The sequence below is a fragment of the Perissodus microlepis genome, chromosome 5 (genome assembly GCF_051167445.1).
Source record: "Perissodus microlepis isolate ML-2025 ecotype Zambia chromosome 5, ASM5116744v1, whole genome shotgun sequence".
Taxonomy (NCBI): domain Eukaryota; kingdom Metazoa; phylum Chordata; class Actinopteri; order Cichliformes; family Cichlidae; genus Perissodus; species Perissodus microlepis.
In genome coordinates, this window is record NC_140465.1 from 35,033,170 (window position 1) to 35,055,466 (window position 22,297).

At 41.1% G+C, this 22,297-nt stretch overlaps 1 protein-coding gene across 3 annotated transcripts in view; it reads right to left on the bottom strand.

The window, feature by feature from the left end:
- Window positions 1-2,524: 2,524 nt before the first annotated feature.
- The window catches only part of matn4 (matrilin 4), a 31,825-nt gene continuing 12,052 nt past the window's right edge, over window positions 2,525-22,297 (bottom strand). The window contains exons 2-17 of one of the 3 annotated variants that reach the window (XM_084929589.1): window positions 20,128-20,268; window positions 18,036-18,211; window positions 17,608-17,766; window positions 16,185-16,416; window positions 15,011-15,133; window positions 13,876-13,998; window positions 12,694-12,816; window positions 10,609-10,731; window positions 10,161-10,283; window positions 9,223-9,345; window positions 7,460-7,557; window positions 7,000-7,131; window positions 6,385-6,568; window positions 6,134-6,286; window positions 5,041-5,145; window positions 2,526-4,732 (exon numbers count right to left, since the gene is read on the bottom strand). In XM_084929589.1, the coding sequence (XP_084785715.1) occupies window positions 4,674-4,732; window positions 5,041-5,145; window positions 6,134-6,286; window positions 6,385-6,568; window positions 7,000-7,131; window positions 7,460-7,557; window positions 9,223-9,345; window positions 10,161-10,283; window positions 10,609-10,731; window positions 12,694-12,816; window positions 13,876-13,998; window positions 15,011-15,133; window positions 16,185-16,416; window positions 17,608-17,766; window positions 18,036-18,211; window positions 20,128-20,200 (2,109 nt within the window). In that variant the 5' untranslated portion in view covers window positions 20,201-20,268 and the 3' untranslated portion in view covers window positions 2,526-4,673. Of the gene's footprint in view, window positions 4,733-5,040; window positions 5,146-6,133; window positions 6,287-6,384; window positions 6,569-6,999; window positions 7,132-7,459; window positions 7,558-9,222; window positions 9,346-10,160; window positions 10,284-10,608; window positions 10,732-12,693; window positions 12,817-13,875; window positions 13,999-15,010; window positions 15,134-16,184; window positions 16,417-17,607; window positions 17,767-18,035; window positions 18,212-20,127; window positions 20,269-22,297 lie in introns of all 3 variants that reach the window. The other 2 variants (XM_084929591.1, XM_084929590.1) reach the window with 2 other exon arrangements.

The following is a 22,297-nucleotide window of genomic DNA, read 5'->3' on the forward strand; positions in this document are numbered from 1 at the left end:
TCATTAGGCCGTGACGTTAAAGGTCACACACACACTGGGAAAGCTTGTTATGCGGCACCCAGCATGCAGTTCACATACACAGCATCAAAGGGATTTATTAGGTATGTCTTATGAGGGAGTTTTTCATCATTGCCATTAAACAACTCTGCAATTACTTTGGAACTAGAGTACGCTGTACCATCTGTGATATTTGAGACAATGATATGATTTACTTTAAATGGCTGTTCTGGTTAATTATAAACAAGTAGAGCATACCCAATGGAAAACATGAGAGTGTTTGAAAGCAAAAAGATAAATAAATAAATCTCTGCAGACGGGCTCTGTGGACAACTCACAACCCACTGAGGGAAAAGCTTCATGGCTCATATGTTTAATGAGCTTTTATTGTGAAATCAGCTGCTACAAAGTTTAGAGGACTTTGAAACTTTTTTTTAACTTCAGGCATCATCATCATCATCATCATTATCACATTCAAGGAAAAATGTGTCTTTAAAACCTTAACAGCATTTTCATTTCTCTGCTTTCATCAAATAAATCCACATTTCCATATTCTGTATTTCAGCTGAACAAATTAGAAATGATCACTGATACTTACTAATAGAATTATTGTTAGAAACACTTTATATATTTCCAGGTTTTAGACTAGTGTCCAAATAAAAGAAAAAGAAGAAGTTGCAGCAGTAACTGTTACTGTTGTTTTCCAAGTTTTATGATTTCACAACTTTACTTGTTGATGGTTTGCTTGTGACAGATTTTGTTTAAAACAAACATGTTTTTCATGCCAGTCTATAGAGATAATGTGCTGAAGGTCACTGTCAATAATGATGCTCTGTGACTGAAAGCAATTACTGATCCCTGTGGAGCTGCTCTTTAAACAGCTGATGGACGCCCATGAGGACTTGGCTTTGTTCCTCTGTGTCTCACTCCCTTTGTGCAACTTAAAAAAAAAAAAACAACTTTTGCCAGAGTTTCCATGAGGCTACCACAAACAAGAAAACTTTATTCTTGGAGACAGGAGGGCATAAGGATGACATTTTCGCTCTCAGAAGGTATCAAATTTTCTGTATATGATTTGCTTTTCAACAAAAGCCTAGTTATCCTAATAGCTCCTTGACCCTCCGGTTGTGTTCACCCCACCCCTTACTTTAGTGTTCCCCGGTCAGTTTTAACAACTCTTAAATTAACATAAGAAACATTTTTTCATCACCAAATTCAGTTTTGTGGGTGGGTCAATGGGTTCAGTGAGTCGTCCAGTGGTCATTCTGGGGACATTCAGCGGGTCAGAGGCCAAAGAGGGTGGGGGGTGGATTCCCATTCATTTTCTTTGGCGGGACCGGGAACACCACAGATGTAACAAAGTTTATTAAAACACTCAAAATTCAACTAAGGCGGTGCTCATCACTTTCATATGTTCAAGTGCACAGTGTGGAGGATGACCTCAGGCCTCGAGGCAATCAGATGTAAAACACAATATTTATGAGTTTTTTAATGTTGACCCAAACACGACAGGAAGGTTAATGGAAGTTGCTGGCTAGATGATTGCTGAGCTTGCTGGAGGTGCAGGTGACCGGGACCTGCGGTGGAAGTGCCTGATGATGGAGGTCGGGCAGGTCTTCCCATTGGGGGTCCAGCACCCTTCGCTAGTCCAAGAGGCACTTAAAGCATGTTGGTAAGGTGCGCATTGTTGGAGGCAGGTTGGGTGGAGGTTTGGTGTGTGCATGGTGACATTCACAAATATCCCATCGTGCCACTCTCAATTAAATCTAAGGACAAAGCACATAGAATAAAGACTGCAGTTGTGCCTGAACCATCCCTTAATTCTGGGGCCAGATTGGGTAATGTGTGGGGATGCATTCAGAACGATAAATTAACAACAGGGGAACTAGAGGGACAACAATGAGACAACCTGTAATACAGGAATGGTGTTACAGGTGGAGGCCACTGACATTTTCCTTCCGCACGTTTTCTGACTGTTTCTTCATAGGGTCAGGGTCAGTGCTGATAGCATGAGGCGATGCCTGGACCCCGCAGAGGTTGCTTAGTTAGTCCACCTCCTTCAGGACGACACATCAGTATGTACCATCACCAGAGGTTTGTGTGTTTCTCATTCAGTGCATGTTCTGGTCTACAAACACGTGGGGCTCCGTACAAACTACTGAGTCCCATTTTAACTTGTTGCAATGAAATTTAGGTAAACTTGATTATCTGCAACATTTTTTACTTAGGGCTGAATTCAACAACCAAAAATCTGTGTCAGTTGACGATTTCGATTTCCATCAAATGATGGGGCATCCTTTCAGTCCTAACACATTACCCAGTCCATATCAGTGTGGATATCCAGTATGATCGTTTTCCCCACCTGTAACTCTTTTGAACAGTGTATTAAAGGCCTAGGCCTAAAGATCCGTCAATGTTGTTTCCAGTTTGCTGCTTCAGTGCACGCAAGCTTTATTATTTGTCACATACAACATCATACAATACAGTACAATGTGTAGTGAAATGATCTGTGTCTGTGCTGAGGACAGGCTGCAGACAAAGCCGTGCCATTCCAGGGCCTTTTGGTTAGCATGAGGGGTCTAGCCTGGACCCTTACTGGATACTGGGTGGGAATCAAACTTGCAACTCCTGCTCCAAAGACGTGTAGTCTCACCACTACCCTATCCAGCTGCAAGGGGTAAAAGATAGATGCCTGGGTCATCCCAATCTGTATCATCCCAGATTTGCTTTGCTCACTGCACATGCCTGGGGCATTTATCTTTTACTCACTTACATAAACCTTAGAGAGGAACAAGTGGTGGGAAATGTAACCAAATAAAAACAGTCTGTGGGGATGACTGCAATCCAAATGAACAGCTGCTCCTCACATATTTAGACGTCTTTTCAGTCACTTAAACTGCAGCACAGATTTCTTCTCTTCTCTTTGTTTTCTGGTAAAGAACCAACAACACAGTAAACCATACAATTTGTCTGATAACTGCCTCAGAAATGCTCCAGTAAGCACCAACACCACAAACACACTTTAGAGGTGTAGTTTAATTGCAGTGGTTAGATCCACCAGCTGGGCATTGCAACATGAGAGCATCTAAATCATCACAGATTTGCTTCACTCACTGCACAGATGTACATAAGAAATGAAAGCATAAAAACTTTTGCAGGATGTTTACAGAGTTCATTGACACCATCAAATAAATGAAAGTTCACTCCTTTATTGTCGTCTGTGCTATAATACAGAGACTCCTTAGAAAAATACAAAAAATGTAAACCTGTTATAAAATATACAAAAAATACAGGGATTCAAATACAAAGGGGTATAAATTTGTGGCAGTCTTTTATATATTATAAGACACAGACATTCAACACAATCTTCAGGTGGTTCATTTACAGAGTGACTTTATGACTGTAATTCAGTTTTTTTAATATTCCTTTAGGGTGACCTTTCTTCATTCATAGTAAATTTCTGTGCACTGATTCCTGCACTGCGCTCACATTTACTTTAATCGACCACAGCCTCGGTGAATAGTGATATTTAAACATCTAAAATTCCCTTTTTTAAAAACTACACCTCAGTTTTCTCTTCACCGCTTTTAACCATTTAGGCCTAAGATAAAAATCTACCGTCTACATGCAAGCACGTAATGACTTTACTGAAAATGACCCAAAGGACTTTAATATTCAGAGTGGTAATAGCACTTCATTACTTTTTGTCATTCTGCTGCTGATTAAAATAAAACAAACTGTAATAAACACGTCATATTTAACAAACCATACAAAAGAGATCAAAGTATAAATAAAGCTGTAAGAACAGGCGAATGATGGGTGGCGATGAATGAACACTGTGTGTGAGAAAATTCAGATTTTTACTGAATCATGTTCGTGCTGATATTTACTACATACAGTAAACTAGTTTTTTTGACCATGAACTCATCATGTGAGGGTTAACTGAGGTCATAGATCAAGTGAGGCGTAGATTTAAGGCAATTCTCTATTAGCTTCACTTTTCAGATGTTCATTTTTTATGCAAACTGTGTTAAACACAAATATCCCCAAAAAGAAAATGGCAGAGGTAACAGATGTCATGGGGAACCTGAAATATCAAATCCATGTGTTTTATGACCGTTTGTCGTATAAGAGCACCTTTACTTGGTAAAATGTTGTAGCGTGGAGACACTTTTGCCAGGAAGGCTGATTTGGAGGATTTGGTTTGTCGGAATGTGCCGAACTCTTCTCAAAGCTTGATTTATTGTCCTGTGTTCAATCTCCCCAGAGATCTTTCGTTGGTCTAATAAATGTTGAACAACAGCTCTTTCCACAGAAACGCAGGACAGGAGATTTCAGAACTGATTAGAGTCTGAACCTGAATTTGTCACAGCAAATCTAAAAACCAGCGTGCTTACTTTAGCTGAATATAGCTATTGCATTTTAAGCAAGTTCAATATTATTACAACCTATTCAATTTTGTTCCAGGGATACTTTATTCTTCTGAATCAAAATACTGCCATTACACAGCAGTTTACTACCAAGCAGACCTAACACGTTAGCCTGTTCTCAGGCTTTGTGCTAGGACGCGAGGCTACGCTGTAGCTATGGGGTAGATTTACCGCAGTGCTATAAATCAAGCTTTAGTTTGTTCTTCTTCCTCTTCGTCCCATTGTGCTCGCTCAGAAGTCAACAGATCACTTCCTGGAGAAAAGCTGGTTCTCCAGCTGTTCCAGGCGGGCGGTCATCCCAGCCAGTGGACACGTCATTAAGGAATCATAAGAACTTAACATGCACACATACACACTCACTGTATTCTGTATATAGCAGAAGAAGAAAAAGCTATCACAGAGAGCGCAGAGGTGGGTGGGGTCACCTGCATGCTGAGCACCCCAAAAACTTTCAGCTTCTAAGCCGAAGTCACGGGGAAACAAACAACAGATATTATGTTATTAAAAAAACACCCAGAGCAATAACAAGAGATTTAATATGCAAAGACACTGAAGTCTTTACCTGAAGGTACAGAATTACCTGATATTATGTGTTTTTTGTTTTAAAGGATATGTTTCTGTGTGAGCTGCTCCAGGCTGTTCATAGTGGCCTGCTGGAACTCCACCAGACTTTCACATGTACAGGGGTCCTTCACCTCAATCTCGCCCTGACTCTCCTCTTCAGAAGGAAAAATATATCAATATAATATTCTTTATCTGTATATACATTGTGTTAATTTCAGTTATCTTGAAGGTGCAGACATTGCTCATAAGATGCGATGAAGTGCTGTAGTTTAATTTTTTTAATTATCCCTGTTTAGCTTTAATGTCTACTTAGAGCTCCAAACAGGCTAAACCAATCAACTACTATTATTATTTTTTTAACCTGAGGATTTAATGTTCGGTACAGTATTATTACACTCAGGAAAAATGTTTTGTAACTGCTTTGTTTTTAGTGCTCTTTTTCTGCAACTGTCATGTTGTAATTCTGTCAGTAGAGGGCGACAAAGAAAAGACATTGTTACAATGAATTACCAGTAAAAACCACACAAACCATCACATGAAAGTTCTGCTAAAGCTTTGACCAAAATCTTTTGTTATTAAAATGATGAATGTTATCAATTTCAGCTGTTTATGGTACAAAACTCTTCTCTAAGTGTATAAAAGGTTGTAATGTGCTTTATTTGTGCAATCAACCAATGACCTTCACCATTATATGAGCTGCATGAAGCGAGGGATTCAGTAGAGAAGATTTTTAAACCATAGTAGTAAAAAAAGAGCACAAATTTTTATATAATTATCCTCTTGGGGAGGATCCTCTCTTACTTTCAGGATGCTTTTTCCTGTTTAAAACCAATTTAAGTATTAAAAAAATATTAAAAACTTAAAGAGGATTAAAAACACAGCGCTCTCCCAAGGCCAGGATTTAATGCATTGTTTGCACATTCTTCATCTCTTTAATAAGTCTCATGAGGTTCACATTGGTAGTTTTTTATACTTCCACCTTAGCTTATTCATTGCAGGAAAGAAAAAAGGTGATAAAGCATTTTCACTTCCTGTGGCAGAAAGCAAGCCTCAGAATATGAACCAATAATATGCTGTCAGATTAACTTGTCTGTTTGCTTGCTGTTTTATACACTGCAGTCAGGTCTAGTAGAGCATGTTACCTGGGCAGACATTGAGTTTGAGGTTTTCAGCAATGGTGCTGATGGCGGTGAAGTCAGTGGTGTAATAGAAATGCTTCTCCACAGGCTCAGACGCGATCTCACGGAGCTCATCTTCCACCGCTTTTCCAACACCCACCGCGTACATGGTGATGCCTGCGTACATGCACAGGTGCAGGGTCACATGATAACTGCTGCACTGCTTGATTCAGACACTGAGCTACAGATGCTGTTATTATCATCCTGGGTCTTACCGGCTTCTTTGGCCTTCTTGGCGTACTCGGTGATGTCATCCTGGGAGCGCCCGTCTGTGAAAACCAGCCCGATTCGTGGAATGTTGCGGCTCAGAGGACGAGCGCCTTCTGCCTCAGAGAAGCTGTTTTCCAGCATGTGCTTCAGGGCCAGGCCGGTCATCGTACCTTTCTCCATGTATTCAACCTGAACATGGACAGTAACAACATTTAGAGTCGTGTAGCTGAGCAGAGCCCAAACATGGTGCAGGTTTCATTTTTTATTCAGGATTTCATTAACTGCAGTTCACTGCTGAGGGTCTGTATGTATATGTAAAATATGCCTGTACATGAATCTTTATGCTGACTTTAAGCGTCACGCAAGTATTGTAATCTCACAATACTGGCGCCACCTGTGTGTCACAGATCAGCGGGATAACTTCTCTCATTCACTTTACAGCTGGACTTCTTTAGGAAGAAGCAAGAACTGCCCCCTGCTGGCCATTAGCAAGAATGCAGGTTTAAGTTACTTCCACTGCTTGATGTTTCAAACTGTCTGTCACGGCTACAACAACCAACCAACCAACCAACCAACCAACCAAACAAACAAACAAACAAACAAACAAACAGAAGCGCTACCTTCATGACTGCAGCTTTGATCTCATCAGCTGTGTGGTACATGTTGAGGGGAAACTCGGTCCTGACCCGGCTCGAGTACTGAACCAGACCGACTCTGGTACCGTGAGCAGACACGTCCAGAGAGTCGACGACCTGCAGGGACCCAGGTGAGGTGATGAATATTCAGCATTTTATTATTTTAAGATTATTTGATAGTTTTTAAGATATCAGACAAAGATGTCAAGAAGTATCACTACCTAAGATTTAATATGTAAAATATCTTTTTGCTGAATGTCCATGACATGTTGTTTTAGTTGTTTATTATATCTGGAGCCAAAACAAGATTTCTTCCTCCTGCAGTAATTCATATTTGATGGCATTGTTTTATTCTGTGACCGTCCTGCATGTACAGGTATGGACATATGAAATAATACTGCAATTTGGCAGTAAAACACTCAGTGTGTTAGAAAATACTTCCAACCTGGTTAACAAACTTTTTGACAAGCTCAAAGTTTTGAGGGCGGACACTCTTTGAGCCGTCGATCAGAAGCACCAGGTCGATGTTTGCAGACTTGCAGGCTGAAGAAGAACGAGAAAAACGAAGGACGGGAGGTTTAATTATTTAATTTATTTCACTGTGAAAAATATGATTAAAGAAATCAAGACATGAAATACTAAACAAACACTGCAACACAAATACCACAGTAAAAACATGTAACCTAACGGCCGACATGAGTCACTGCAGTGGGCAGAGCTGCAGAGTTTACTAGCAACTTTCCAAAAGTGGAGTTACTCAGTTTGATGTGTGGAGGTAAAGTTATGGAGCTGAATGTATAATCATTGGATTTTACATAGTGTATATATTCTGCTATTAGAGAGACGTATGTTGTTGTCATCACAGTTTATGTCAGTAAGGAAGTTGGATAAATACAAACTGATGGTGGGATTAAATAAGAGTGAACTTAATCCAGAAAAGCTCAGAAAAGCTGGAGCGATGCTGAAGTGTATTTTTGCTTTATTTTGGGTATTATTTTATTTTTTCTTTTCTTTTTCCAAGGTGAACTTTTGTACTGTTTACATCATTGAAATCAAATGAACAAAACAAAACAGGGTAATAAAGCTCAGTTTTACTGAGTTATTATTAATATTATTATTAATATTATTGTTGTTGTCGTCATAGTGACAAAGGATTGCTCTCAGATGTCCGCAGCAGTTGGAAAGTGGTGCACACGTGAGAAGTGGAACGAAAATCATACATGATTCCAAACATTTTTTACAAATAAATAACCGCAAAGTGGGGTGTGCGTAATTATTCAGCCCCCTGAGTCAATACTTTGTAGAACCAGCTTTTGCTGCAATTACAGCTGCTGTCTCTCTGCCTCAGAATGTGATGTGAAGCTTACTGGCAGGTACGTTGGTATTCGCTCACCCTCCCAGGAGGAATAAAACAATCCCAACATCTTTGTCCAGCTCGTTTCATCCAGACATAACTGAGCTGTTTTTAACATCAGTTTGAGATCATTGTACATCTTTATTTCCTTTCCTGAGACGTAACCTCTGCTCGGGCCTGAATGTTTTTTCCTTTCACTGAGAGTCACCTGATCAACGTCCAGCTGCCACTGAAATGCCCTGAATCTTTATCCTCCCCTTTAATACATTTCTTATGCTTTGGCTTAAAATATAGTGAAGCTCAGCAGTGCAGGTTAATAATTTATCCTTGAGCTTTGTTGTCGTAGACTGATTTAACCTCCTAAGACCCAAACTCTTCCACAGCATGCATTTTAAATTTCTCTTTGATATTTGGGCATATTGGGGCCCGATGAATGTAAAAACAAAGAATTACCAGATTTATTTTTTAAGCTTATTTTTGTTTTTAAGAAAAATAAGAGCCACGTATTAGGATATTCATTTAAAATTTTGAAAGAACAGTAGCAGTATAATGTCCTCGTGAGTGAATATCAGGCCCTTGTAGGGCTAAATTGAGTATTTTGGTCTAAATAACCCAAAATGTGATGTCCACATATGTGGACGCCAGGTCCTAGGAGGTTAATAAAAAGCCAGCATTTTTTCTGAAGTTTTTGAGTCTTTTTTTCCCACACCTGCAGCATTTCTGCTGGTTCACACAGGAGCTAGCATCTTAATCCTGAAGCAGCTCTCTCTGCACAGAGTGCTGAGTTTCTTAAACTAACTCAGGGCTGCTGAAACAGGTCAGAGGATTTTGCATTTGCACAGATGATGACTTACTGCCGCAGCTCTTGCCGTCGTCCTGTAGCAGCTGTCCCTCGGGGCAGATGCAGTGATAAGAGCCTGGAGTGCTCACACACTGGTACTCACAGCCGTGCTCCACTGTGTTACACATGTTCATGTCTGACAACACACAGACAGAAAGCACATATTACACCATAGCAGAGAGAGACACATGCAAAAAACTGTTCACCCGCAAGTAATGCACAACAACTAAAGGTTTAGTGAACAGGTGTGGAAGACTTGACCTCGGGGAGGTCAACACTTATTTTTGCTGCTAGATTATGGTGAAAACCACCTCCTCATTAATCCTTCCATAGGTTCACCTACACAAACCTTTTGAAGAATTGATGCTGTTCATCGAAAGGCTCGAGTAAGTAAAAAGTATGTACTCGAGTATGTAAAAGGAACAAATGCACAAGATTTATAAAACAAACTGACCTATAAGAAAAAATGTTTTTTCACAACTGTTTTGTTTTCATAATCACTGAAAACTGAATTAAAATGTGATTAATCGAGCAGCCTTCACACATGGTGTCAACCTGGGAATCGACACCACGGCCATTAAGAAGCAGAGCTCCATCAGCCCGTTCCTGCCTGTTTATTTAATGTAGAGGATGATATTACAAACAAATCTCTCTACAAACTAAATGAACATGCCAGTCCTCATTAAAGCGGACTCATAACTTCTCTTGGATAATAAGTAGTTCCATAAGAAATGTATCTAGAATTTATATCCATCCATCAATGAAGAGCTGAACTCAGCACCTTTGGTTGGCCTAACAGAGCGAATCAGCAGCTCAGTGACATCTTTTAGTGCCCCCCCCTTTTTTTTTTTTACTGTTTGGAAGCAAACAGTAAAACAAATTCAAAGTACATTTTTATCGGGTGCACTATGTAATAAACACAAGCAGGGTTTTCATGTGAGATTCACTGACTTGTGCAGGTCTTCTTGTCCTTGTTGAGTTTGAATCCTTTGTTACAGTCACAGGTGAAAACGCCCGGAGCGCTGACACAGATCTGCTCACAGTCGTGCTTTCCCTCGGCACACAGGTCAATGGCTGAGTAACACACACACACACACGCACACACACAGACAGACACACACACGTTATTCCCAATTTATAACGTTATAGTGAGTGAATGTGACTCTAAGTGTCTAGTTTTACTCTGCATGTGTTAAATAAAAGTGATGTTTCCAAACTGTGCAGAGACCCAGATGGACTCAGTTTTCAGTCCTTACTTTAAAGGAGCTGGAAACAACAAGCATTTCATATTAATAACTCCTAGAACGAACAGGAGAAAGAGCAGCCTTTTCTCTGACTGTAGGTGTGTTTCTGCAGGTGCGTGTACACCTGTGTGTATTTGCACGAGGGCTTGACTAACGTGTGCAGGTCTTCTCGTCCTCATTGAGCGCGTATCCTTTGTTGCAGTCGCAGGTGTAGACGCCCGGCGCGCTGATGCAGATTTGTTCACAGTCGTGCTTCCCCTCAGTGCACAGGTCAATGGCTGAACAACACATTGAGTGAAAGTGTGTAATTGTGATTAAGATTTTTTCTTAACATTTATCAGCGTCTGAGCCAAACAAATATACTTCTTACATCTGCTTTGGATTTTGTTCTCAGAGGTTTCCAGTAAGGGCTCAGATAGATGGACTAAATGCCAGATATTAATTTCTGGAAATGGTAGACATCATGCAATAACCCCAAACTCTGAGATTACAGAATTTATTCAAATATAAGCACGCAATCCCCTTTTATTCATCTGGACTCCTTTAAATGACGTTTGAATCTTTGAATCAAATTTTTAATTGACTGTGAGTCAAACTTATCTTATAAACTGTGTATTCAAAGCCAACTGCGAATTACTTAAAAATGTCTCCTTTCTGCTGTGAACTACAGTCACACTGTGTCTTATTCATGCTGTGGAGATGTGTACGGCTTCAGGAGAATAGGAAGTCTGTGCACCCACAAAGGTTGCAAATGGTCTTAATTTTAAAGGTTCCTGATGAAGAGGTGCTCTGCTGCAGCTGTCGATGTTATTGTCTCTGCATCAGTCTGACACCTTACGCAAGGTCCTCAGTAAACGCTTCCTGCCTTTTTTTTTTTTCTTTCTTTTTTTTACCAAAGAACTGGTCCCAAAGCCAAAGGGCTGACACCAGCACTCAACACTTTGGGGCTGAAAGTCAGAACAACTAATGTCAGGAAATTCAAAGAAGCAGGCCACAGATGTAGAAGTTGGCGTTATTTAAATGGGAAGAAAATGAGGACTCCATCAGCCAGTCATTGGTAATTTTCTTGTTGTAGCTCCTCTCATAACCTCTGATGTCAGTCCTTCCAAAGTTGGGCCCAAGGTCCACCAGATTTATTTTTATGTTAAAGAGCATGGAAATGCATCAAAAGTAGGAGCTGACAGCACCTCAATGATGGATTATTCTGCAGAACGATCGGGACTTTGTCAGTGCTTTGTAACAACTTCCTGAGAATATCCTATAAGCAAGCTCTTTTTCTTCTTTAAAACTTTAAATGACATTTTCTCTTTGCCGTTTCATCCTTTAAGTCAGAATAACTTATTAATTTTTATGTTGTTTGTAACTTTGTTCACAAAGGTGACGCATCAGTAACCTTAAAGACACACGACATGCTTCCTGATGAACATGTCGCTGTGAAGCAAGCACTCGTTTCAGGCGTCAGACAGCTCTGAACACGTCACACTTCAGACAGCTTTTTTTCTACTTTTGGATCTATGATGTCACAGAGGGGATATACCTAATGCAAAGCTCTGGAGCGAACACAGCTTGTTTCAGACAGTATAAGAAGAATTATTTTGAACCATGCAATGCTTCAAAGATAAAGTTATGGAGGTGGAAATAAGCTGAATAGGGTTTCTTTAACAATCACATGCTACCCCGCTGCTCATGCTAGGAATCGAATGTTTCTGCTTTCTGCCACATTGCTGCTGCAGAAGTGTCCCAAGAACACCAAAAATTGGCATTCTTGGCCTTTGCATGCTCTCTGCTGTACCTGTGCTTATTTTTCCACGCTGAAACACTCCTTGAATTATTCCCGTATCTTGAGTAATTCTATAAAGTTTGAGTGGGGACGGACTGAAAAAAAGCTACTGCATATTAGTCATGCTGATTTATTCTGGCACCATCTCTCAGGTCTCGACTCGATTTTTTTTAAAAAAAGGGATCATTAAAGTGTTTTTCATCATCTTGTGGTGACCTCAAAAATGATAATTTAGTATTGTGGATTTCTTCCAGCGCTCCTCATAATGTCATGATTATCTAGTAACCAAATCCAGAGATACATTTGGGAAACGTTAATGCTCTGAATCATGCATTAGCGGTTGGGTCAGGCCGGTTTCAGTGTAAAGAAATCAGAGCCTCACCTCCGTCACAACAGCAGTGGACATCGTGGCTGTGTTATTAACCGTTTATGATTTTTCTTCCATGTTCGCTCTGCTTACCCTGGCAGGTCTTGCTGTCCTCCAGCAGCCTGTATCCCTCGTTACAGCGACAGCGATAGCCATTGAGCACGCTCACACACTCATGATCGCAACTGTGGTTCCCAAACGAACAGTAGTCGATCACTGAGGGGAGGAAAGCAGCGAGACCATGAGCAGCAGAGAGGACAGCAGCCAAATGTGAGGGTTGCATTTATGTTCCCCTTGTCTCTCAGTAAGTCTCGGCTTTTACCTGCTTTGCTCTGTCCCAAATATGAACCTCATTTGTGAATGAGTCTTACTGCAATAAGCTGATATACAAATACAATGAAATGATCATTTCTAACTGTATATCTCCACATGGGTTTGGTACTGCAAGGATTCATACTGTTGACAGGTGAGCCGTGAGGCAGTGATGCTATCGGTGACTGACAGGTGCTCTCCATCTCTTAGTGCATGCCACAAGCATGCAAACACTGAGCTGTAACTGATTTGCTGAAAAGCTCGTGCTCGCTTTCTGTCCCAGAATTTAAAACCACAACTGACGTGCTGGCTCACTTTCTCATACTTTGATGAACAGTCCAGTGAAATGTCTTCTGAAACATTTGAGGCGAGAAAATCAGCAGATTGAGTCTGTGTATCTAGATAAACAACGACGACTGTCAAAGGTTTTCAGACGAAACACATCGTACCAGATGTTCCAATTTCCACAAACTAGCTTAAACATCAGCCTCATGCTAACTAGGAGTGTGGGACTCGATGTGCTGGCTTATGAAACACAGCATGACTAGAATGCATTGAAATTAAGGATCTAGTGTAAACATACTGTACTGTTTCAGAATTTATGCTTTCTAACTTGTGCTTTAGAGATTTTCATTTAAATGCTTCTCATAAATCAGCCTCATGTGTCCTGACTGTGTGCAGTTAATGTGTGCGTACATGTGCGTATGTTACTTCCTGCAGTGTGAGGAAAGTTTCAAAGCAGATCTACAAAAAGATTTAATTGTACAAACTGGAGACGGAGGAACAAAATGCAAACACACACTCACCAAGCAGCAGAATCAATGACAGCAGAACACATTTAAAATCAAAGCATAAAGGTGATCGATATGAGATGTGTGAATTTGCATGCACGTGGTGTGTGTGTGTGTGTGTGTGTGTGTGTGTGTGTGTGTGTGTGTGTGTGTGTGTGTGTGTGTGACTAACTTGAGCAGGTCCTCTTGTCATTGTTCAGTTTGTATCCTTTGTTGCAGTCACAGGTGAAGGAGCCCGGCGAGCTGACGCAGATTTGTTCACAGTTATGTTTTCTCTCAGCGCACAGATCTATGGCTAAACACACACACACACACACACACACACACACACACACACACACACACACACACACACACACACACGAATGATATTACTTTTTATAAGCACTCTCCAGTGTCTGTTTGATTTTCTGGTTCTAAAACTGACTTTTTCTTTTCTTTTATTCTGTTTTTTTTTGTCACACATGTGCTAAAGGACAAAGCCCCGTTTCCCCCGTAAGCCAAAAAAACGTCCTGAAAATTCTCTGTTTCGGGCAGTTTTTTTTCTACTTTTTAAGATAAGATAAAATAATTTAAGAAGAACTTTGTTTATCCCGAGGGAAATTCTTTTGTCATACACATGCTCAGTGCTGCAAGAGAGACAGAGGAACAGAGGAATAAGATATACAATAAGAATACTAGTATATAGTAATATACAGTAGGATAGTACAAAATATAATATCAAATAACTCTCACGAAGTAACAATATAACTTTAACGTCTGGGTGCTGAGAGGACAGCATTGTTGCGAGCACAGAGGACCCGCCTTCTGCTGCTTAACCAATCAGAAAAAAGCTGACATGGTCCCAGATCTGTTGCTGCGTTTTTGTTTCTTGCTATTTTTCTTGTGAGTGTTTGTTTTGTTTTGGTGTTATTCCGTTGATTTTAGTTTTTGATTATTAACCTGTGTTCCTCTCCTTCCTGTTTCCCATCATTACTCCCTCTGTGGGGCCTGAATGTTCTCTGTCCTTTGTTAAAGTGTCTCTCTTTGTGTTTTCCCTGAAACTTTTGTGAACTTTGTTCTCAGATTTTGACATTCACCCAATAAAAGAGTTATTTTTTATTGTATTGTCAGCTTGTATTAGCCTTTAAGAATAAAGAGCTAAAACAGATAGTTTCAGACAGCTGCAGGTCATGTAGATTATGAAAATCTCCTCCACTAGAAGACAAAAATAAAAATACAGAGTTCAAAAGGGAAAGACAGTTGTCCTTTTGATTTTGCTGGTAGCTGTATATAGTTTAGTATAGTGGGAGCAAACTGCAAATTACCTGCGCATGTCTTCCCGTCATCGTTCACAGTGTATCCGGGCAGACAGAGGCAGTGGTAGGATCCAGGAGTGCTCTCACAGATGTGCTCACAGCCGTGGTCTGACTCCAGACACAGATCCACGCCTGCGTCAGATCAGCATTCAGAAAACCAGCTTCAATATATTTAACTTACAGCTTATTATCACAAAATCAAAATCATATTCCCAACAACTTTGTGGTTTTTCTGTAGAAATGAATTATCGGTGCCCCTGAAGGAAAACTGTAAAATGAAAAGCACAGAGAACCAAAACTAATCAAAGAAAAATACATCTTCACCAGGACTGGTCTGCAGTCACGACACAATCTCTACAGCTTCATCTGCAAAGCATGATGGGATTAGTGGTTTTAGCCCTGCTGTCACCTCTTAGCTACAGGACTCTTCATTTTCACTGAGAGCTTATTTTATTTCACTGATTTACTTTTTGTATTTATTTTATTCGTCTGCATTTTGCATCTCCCACTGCAGGATACCAGACTGTTTTTTTTAGCTGTAGTCCAGTGTTGAATAATAGCAGCATGAGGAAATATCGAGCACTTAAGGGATTTGCAGAGGTTGTTATGAAAAAGTATTAGGTTATGTGCAGTCAGAAGGATTTTGTAATTTTTTTAACTCGAGCTAGACGTTGTGTTTTTAATTTCATAAAAAATCTATGTTGGCCCAGATGAAGCCAATGTCATGAAATTTTAGTCCCACAGATTTATCTGAAGTTTTTTGCTGCTCTTACATTAAGATGACTTTAAATAAAAGTGATCCAGTAATACAAAACAGAAACACAACTTCCAAATCCTTAAAGAGTGGAAAGTTTTTGCATTCCAGTAAGATTTTGCACTCACACGAATCTTAAAACTTACTAGTTACACAACTCATCTTAACTGACTCCAGCTCAGGGTAAATGTTTTTTTTTTGCTGATTAAAAGCTGAATTTGTTTTTAAATAAACTCATAATTGTCATTCTTCTCAGGTACAATAACATTTTGTTTGGAAATAAAAACATAGTATGCTATATAAGTGGTAACATCTAAATATACTACAGAATATAACACAAGTGTTAGAAATAATAAGACAAATAAAAAGCACCACATATAGTAATAGCAGTTACTTGTATACTTTGTATTTCCTGTCCTGCAGTCTTACCGCAGAGCTTATCCTGGAACTGGATGCCAAACTGGTGAATGAGATCAAAGGACTCAACCAGGAAGACGTGGTCCTCAAAGGGCGGTGATGCCATGGCCCTCAGTGATGTCATATCTGCCCTGGCCACGCCCACAGCATAGATCTCAATGCCTTTTTCTCTCGCCTCAGCGGCCACCTCAGCCACGCGGTCCTGAGGACGTCCGTCTGTCACGATCACGGCCACGTTTGGAACCTGAAGCCATCGGCAGAACCAACCAGAGACAGCTGTTATTGACGTCCCCTCCATCTTTGTTTTCTTAGCCCATAAATTCAGAAACATTTTATTGTTTTAATTTTTTTATTAGATCGACAGACGGATTGGGGCTGCAGCTGCAGTAATGCGGACGCTGCAGCGGTTCGTCGTGGTGAAGAGGGGGCTGAGTGTAAAAGCGAAGCTCTCAATTTACCGGTCGATCTACGTCCCTACCCTCACCTATGGCCACGAGCTGTGGGTAGTGACCGAAAGAACGAGATCGCGGATACAAGCGGCAGAAATGAGCTTCCTCCAAAGGGTGGCTGGCCTCTCCCTTAGGGATAGGGTGAGAAGTTCGGCCATCTGGGAGGGGCTCAGAGTAGAGCCGCTGCTGCTCCACATCGAAAGGAGCCAGCTGAGGTGGTTCGGGCATCTGACGAGGATGCCTCCTGGGCGCCTCCTGGGTGAGGTGTTCCGGGCATGTCCCACCGGGAGGAGGCCCCGGGGCAGACCCAGGACACGCTGGAGAGATTATATCTCTCGGCTGGCCTGGGAACGCCTTGGTGTTCCCCCGGATAAGCTGGAGGAGGTGGCTGGGGAGAGGGAGGTCTGGGCCTCTCTGCTTAGGCTGCTGCCCCTGCGACCCGGCCTCGGATAAAGCGGATGAAGATGGATGGATGGATGGATGGAATTTTTTTATTATCCCAGCTTCATCAGGTAGAGTTTAGCCAGCCAGGGCCTCAGCTCTTGACTGCTGTCCAATCCACACTGCACTAGACCCTTACACAGCCTCCAGCATTTCATCTACACTTTTTTAAATTTCTTTATGCCTTTTGTGTCCTTGGCATGTCCTCCTAGGAGGCCTAGGACACAATGGAGAGATTATCTTGGCTGACTTGGGAATGCTTTGGTGTCCCCCCCCCAGAGGACCTGGAAGAGGTAACCCTGGGCTTAGACTGCTGCCCCCATGACCCCGACAGAAATGTCTGTATGTATGCATAGTTCTGCTCAAAGTTCTGCTATAACAAACTTCTACAAAATAGGTGATAATATTTATTTCTGTGATGATTTAAATACAGATAATTAAAAAAGAAAAGTAAAGATTTAAAATTAAAATGCCTGAAACCACCAGCACAACTAAAGGAAATGGTTACAAAATGGTTCATTGTGTATAAGACATCCAATAAGTACCTTTGGCCTGTCTCCAGCCTCTGGAGTAAAAGCTTCATTCATCATGTATCTGATGGCGAGTCCGGTCATGGTACCCTGAGCGAGGGGGATGATCTGATTGATGGCTTTCACTATGTTGTTCAGCCTGGCGTGAGTCTTCAGAGTGAACTCAGTGCGGACCTGAAAGCAGTGAAGTACAATCAAAGATTAAAACATCATCTTAAGACCAGTTAGTGATGAGAAGGGTTACCTGTCAAGATGGTAAATGGCCTGTATTTGTATAGCACTTTATTTAGTCCCTAAGGACCCCAAAGCACGTTCAGTCATGCACCCATCCACACATTCACACACTGGTGATGGCAGCTACATTGTAGCCACCCTGGGGCGCACTGACAGAGATGAAGGAGTACAACATGAAAGGAGGTCTGGGTCCTGTCTGGTTACTCTACCTGACTGGAATACTGAACAACTCCCACTCTGGTGGCATTTAGTCCAATATCCAGGGTGTTAATGATGTCAATCATAAACTTCCTCATGGTCTCAAACTCATGTGGCCTAACGCTGCGGGAGCTGTCGATGAGGAAGACTAGATCCACCGGACCAGTCTTACATTTCTGCGCAGGTTCTGGAAGAAAGAAGAAAAGCAGAATCTGTTCAAACTAGATGTTTCAACAATGGGGAAAAAATTCAAGAAGAAGTCAGCAATCCTCCGACCTCAAAAGCTCTAAATTTAAATTTGGAGAGATCCCAGAAAACATGAAACATGGGGATTTTTATTGTGTCGTAATATATTACACAAATTATTCCCCAACAAATGCTTCGTTCCTGTTTGAGTGATGTTCACCGCAGTGTCCAGCTCAGGAAGCTGCTGAGCCTTTTTTAAAATATTTTTGTAATCTGTGTTTAATGAATTTCAGTGGGAGGCAGTGGACTGTTTCACTTTCAGGAGCTGGAGAAGTAAAGTGTGATTTCGACACATGAAACACAGACGTGGCCTCTGAATGACGTTAAAGCATGGAGGAGACTCACAGGCCCCGAGAAGGTGTCGTGTCTCGTGTGAAAGGATCAGAGCTGTTTTGGTGCTCTGAGGAAAACCTAGACAATTTTACTGTTGTGACTGATCAGTAGGATGAAAGGCTGCTTCTCTCTTATTCGACTTTCTTTTTAAATTGTGTGGATTTTACTCTCTCTCTGAAGCACGACAGCAGCAGCCTTCCTCAAACATCGGTACAGCGTTCACATTATTTACCACCTGAGCGCTGCTTCTCGGTGGCGTCAGCTGCCACAGGACACCTGTTTTTGTCTTTATATTTTTCGGACGCGCTCCCATGTTGTAACATCATCTAGGTTCAAAAACGCTGCCGTCATGAATGAGGTATGAGGTGGGCTTGTGTTTGTGGTGTGGCTTTACGAGTTGGAAAGAAACTGTTTGATTAATGCCCATCCAGAATTTCTTCAGACAAAGTGAAAGTCACAACAGACGAGACTCAGTGTCAGAATAAGCAGACGTGTGGGACCGATGGAATCCATCTTTAGGTTCAAGTAGACGTCAACAGTGGCCAATTTTTAACGCCTTATAAACACGTCCACTGCATTGTCTGGTCACATAAATCAAGTCAGCCGCAGATGTAATGTATAGGTGTCAGTGATATGTCCTGAAACATTCGTGCCTTTCACAGAAGTCATAATTCACACGCTTGTATAAAGAGTCCTATTCAGTGACCTGCAGTGGCAACATTTACAGGTTATAACTGCTGCTGATTTTTTTGTCTAAAAAAGTCCTCAACCCTTCTTTTTACATTTTCTATCTAAATTTGGGTCTTTGCTGTTTCTTAGTCCTAATTTGGTCAATTAAATTAAACCGTGACTCCAAAAGTTAAAGATAAAAACAGTTTTGAACTCAATAGAGCCACACGCATGTCACTGTGTGTTCATAGTTAGCTAACATCATCTCAGTCATCACAAACACCTTATATTAGACATTTTAAATTTAAATTATAATGTTTTCCTCCTTTTAGAGGACACATTTACATGTTAATATCAAACATGTTGAAAGCTTAAACAGCAAAGACTGTAAATGGGTACGTCCCCGTGAGCCAAACGTTCAACAAGGACACCACCAAGGATTATTTTGAACTGTTCATGCAAAGCTACCCTTAAAGTGAAAAACATATGGCTCTGGTAAAGGTGTAATTGTGCTATCAAATGGTTGTTTAAACCATTGTTTATGACTCTCTGCAATCCACTGAAAGCATCTGATTTAAAATCATAGCTTTCTTATTTAGGCTTTGGTTTGTCTTTGTGCCGTGACTCTGTGTCTCTATTGTGATCCAAACCCACTTTAGCTCCCTGTTCTTTTGATCATCTAAATGCCCATCATTAAACATTTATCTCTCATTTTTCCAGACTTCCTTTTCTTTCATTTGTTTTCTTAAAATTAAATTATGCCCTCATTTATATATCCTGTTTAGGAAGAGAAACGTCTTTATTTATTTTTTTAAAATAATTTTTCAGTAATTCTCACAGTATCTGCACACTGACCTGTTTTTGGTCTGGCTGTTGCGAGGACAGCCAGGGTCAACAGGATGAATGCGCTCAGTTGTCTCATCTTCATCCAAATGATATCGATCTAGCAGACGGGTTGCTCGCAGCTGGGCTCAGATAAATTGGAACAGGATCAAACTGTGAAGAAAAGACGAGCAAGATAGTGCCCACTTTGAGACTCAGTCACATACTGCAATGCTGTCATAAAGCTTTAATGTCTGCAGATGGAAGAGGTTAGGATGGACAGATTAGTCTGCAAGACATCAAACTTGGACACAGGAGATCCCTCTTTCCTTCTTTCCCATGCTGACGATCCTCGAACAGGCACGAGCCTCATCAACCAGCACCGAGCACACAGACCACAGCACATACCTCGATTCTTATCTAATCCTTCAAAGTTATTTGTGTCTAATATGTGTGCCTGGACACACACAAATTAGAAATTACCTCTGGAAGACATTCCTAGATCACATCAGACAGACTTAATCATTCTTGAGAGCAACTGAAGTGCTTTGTTCTTTGAGCTTTGTCCTCATTAATACCAAACGCATAACTTCTGTGCTACGATTCAGGCCTGACACATCTGTATGATGACGACTGTGACAGATTTTTGAATATAATGTGAATTTAATTGTGAATGGATGTCTAAATTAAAAACCACCTCCACCTGTGTGGCTCACCATGTTACTTGTATTAGCAGCTGTTGGTCATGTAGATACGTTCTGGATTTTATTACACTATTACTGAATACATACACAACGGGAATGTGCTTTCAGGGGTTCTAATGATGAGAGAGATTATTTCTGAACCACTGCCATGATGCGTACTTGGATGGAGCTTTAAAATGGAAGATTTTCTGGGGGTCTGAGGACAAAAGCAACAAAAAAAATCATTGGCATCTTCAGTGTTTTCATTAAGAATACAGTAGCTGTCTTATACCTTATATTTTGGAACATATTCTCCACTCACACAACTGAAAAATGTTTAATCTCTTGAAGCTCATCAGAGTGATCTGTAAAGTGTTAATGACAATGGCAGTGAAACATTCCAGTCCTGCCCCTTCATAAAACACTCAGCGTAACACACCTGGATGAGGTGCACAGCAATACCTGCTAATAGAAGGCTGCAGGCAGACACAGAGACCCTAATGTGTCTGCAGGCGAGCAGCTCCAGCAGCAGCAGGGGGATAATGATAAAGTCTGGGACGTGTTTATGTTTGAGGCACTGGGTCAATTCAAACAGGCAGCATGAAAGCCACCTCTCTTTCATTTAGGCCCACAGAGAGGGGTCCTTCGGGGGTTTATCGCTGTCTGACTGGCTGCCAGAGACTGCGGTCATCACTGGCTCAGATCAGAGTAATGAGTCAACAGACGTAGCCGAGCACAAAGGCTCTTTTTTCAGTTTGTGTCTCTGTTTGTCTCGTTGCCTTTCCCTCCGTCTCCTCGCCCACTTTCTCTCGTCTCTTTCACTCTCGTCCACATATTTTCACGAGCGTCTCTGCAGCGAAAGTTCAGCCAAACATTTGGAGCACATTTTTCTTGCTTTTATGTTTTCAAGGTTAGCTGGTGGTTATGTCTTTATCATTTTGTCACTGACCTGTGCAGAGCGCATCAATCATCATAGCTTCAGCCCCTCGTATTACACAGATCTCGATTCCTTCTACCTTCAAACAAAGATTATCAAAAGCAATGTTATTTTTCTAATTACTGAAAAATAGTATTCAGTCTATTGTTACAAGTGTGTGAATAAAATGAATGTGGTTGTTATTGAAGTTCAGGGTGTATCAGACTACAGTCAGATTGTTCCCACTTACACAATATTAGATCCAGCTCCTGACACAGTGAAATCCTGGTAGTAATTTTAGTGAGCGTGACAAATGTGCACTACTCATGTCACATAGTGCAGCCTCTGCTGTGACGTGATTGAGTTCATGTAGGAAAATGTTTCAAGAAAATGTGCTTTTTATGGTTTATATGTAAGGGGACCTATTGTGTTATTTTCCACCTCCACATTTCATACTTTATTAGCTTATACTAGGCCTGGGTGGCCCCAGTTTCTCTCCCTTTAAAGGCCCCAGTACACCCGCTGCACTGGTCGCTTCACCTCCCACCAGTAATGTCACCGCCCAGCCGCTTGTTTTTGTGCTCACCCCGACCTCACAGGTAAC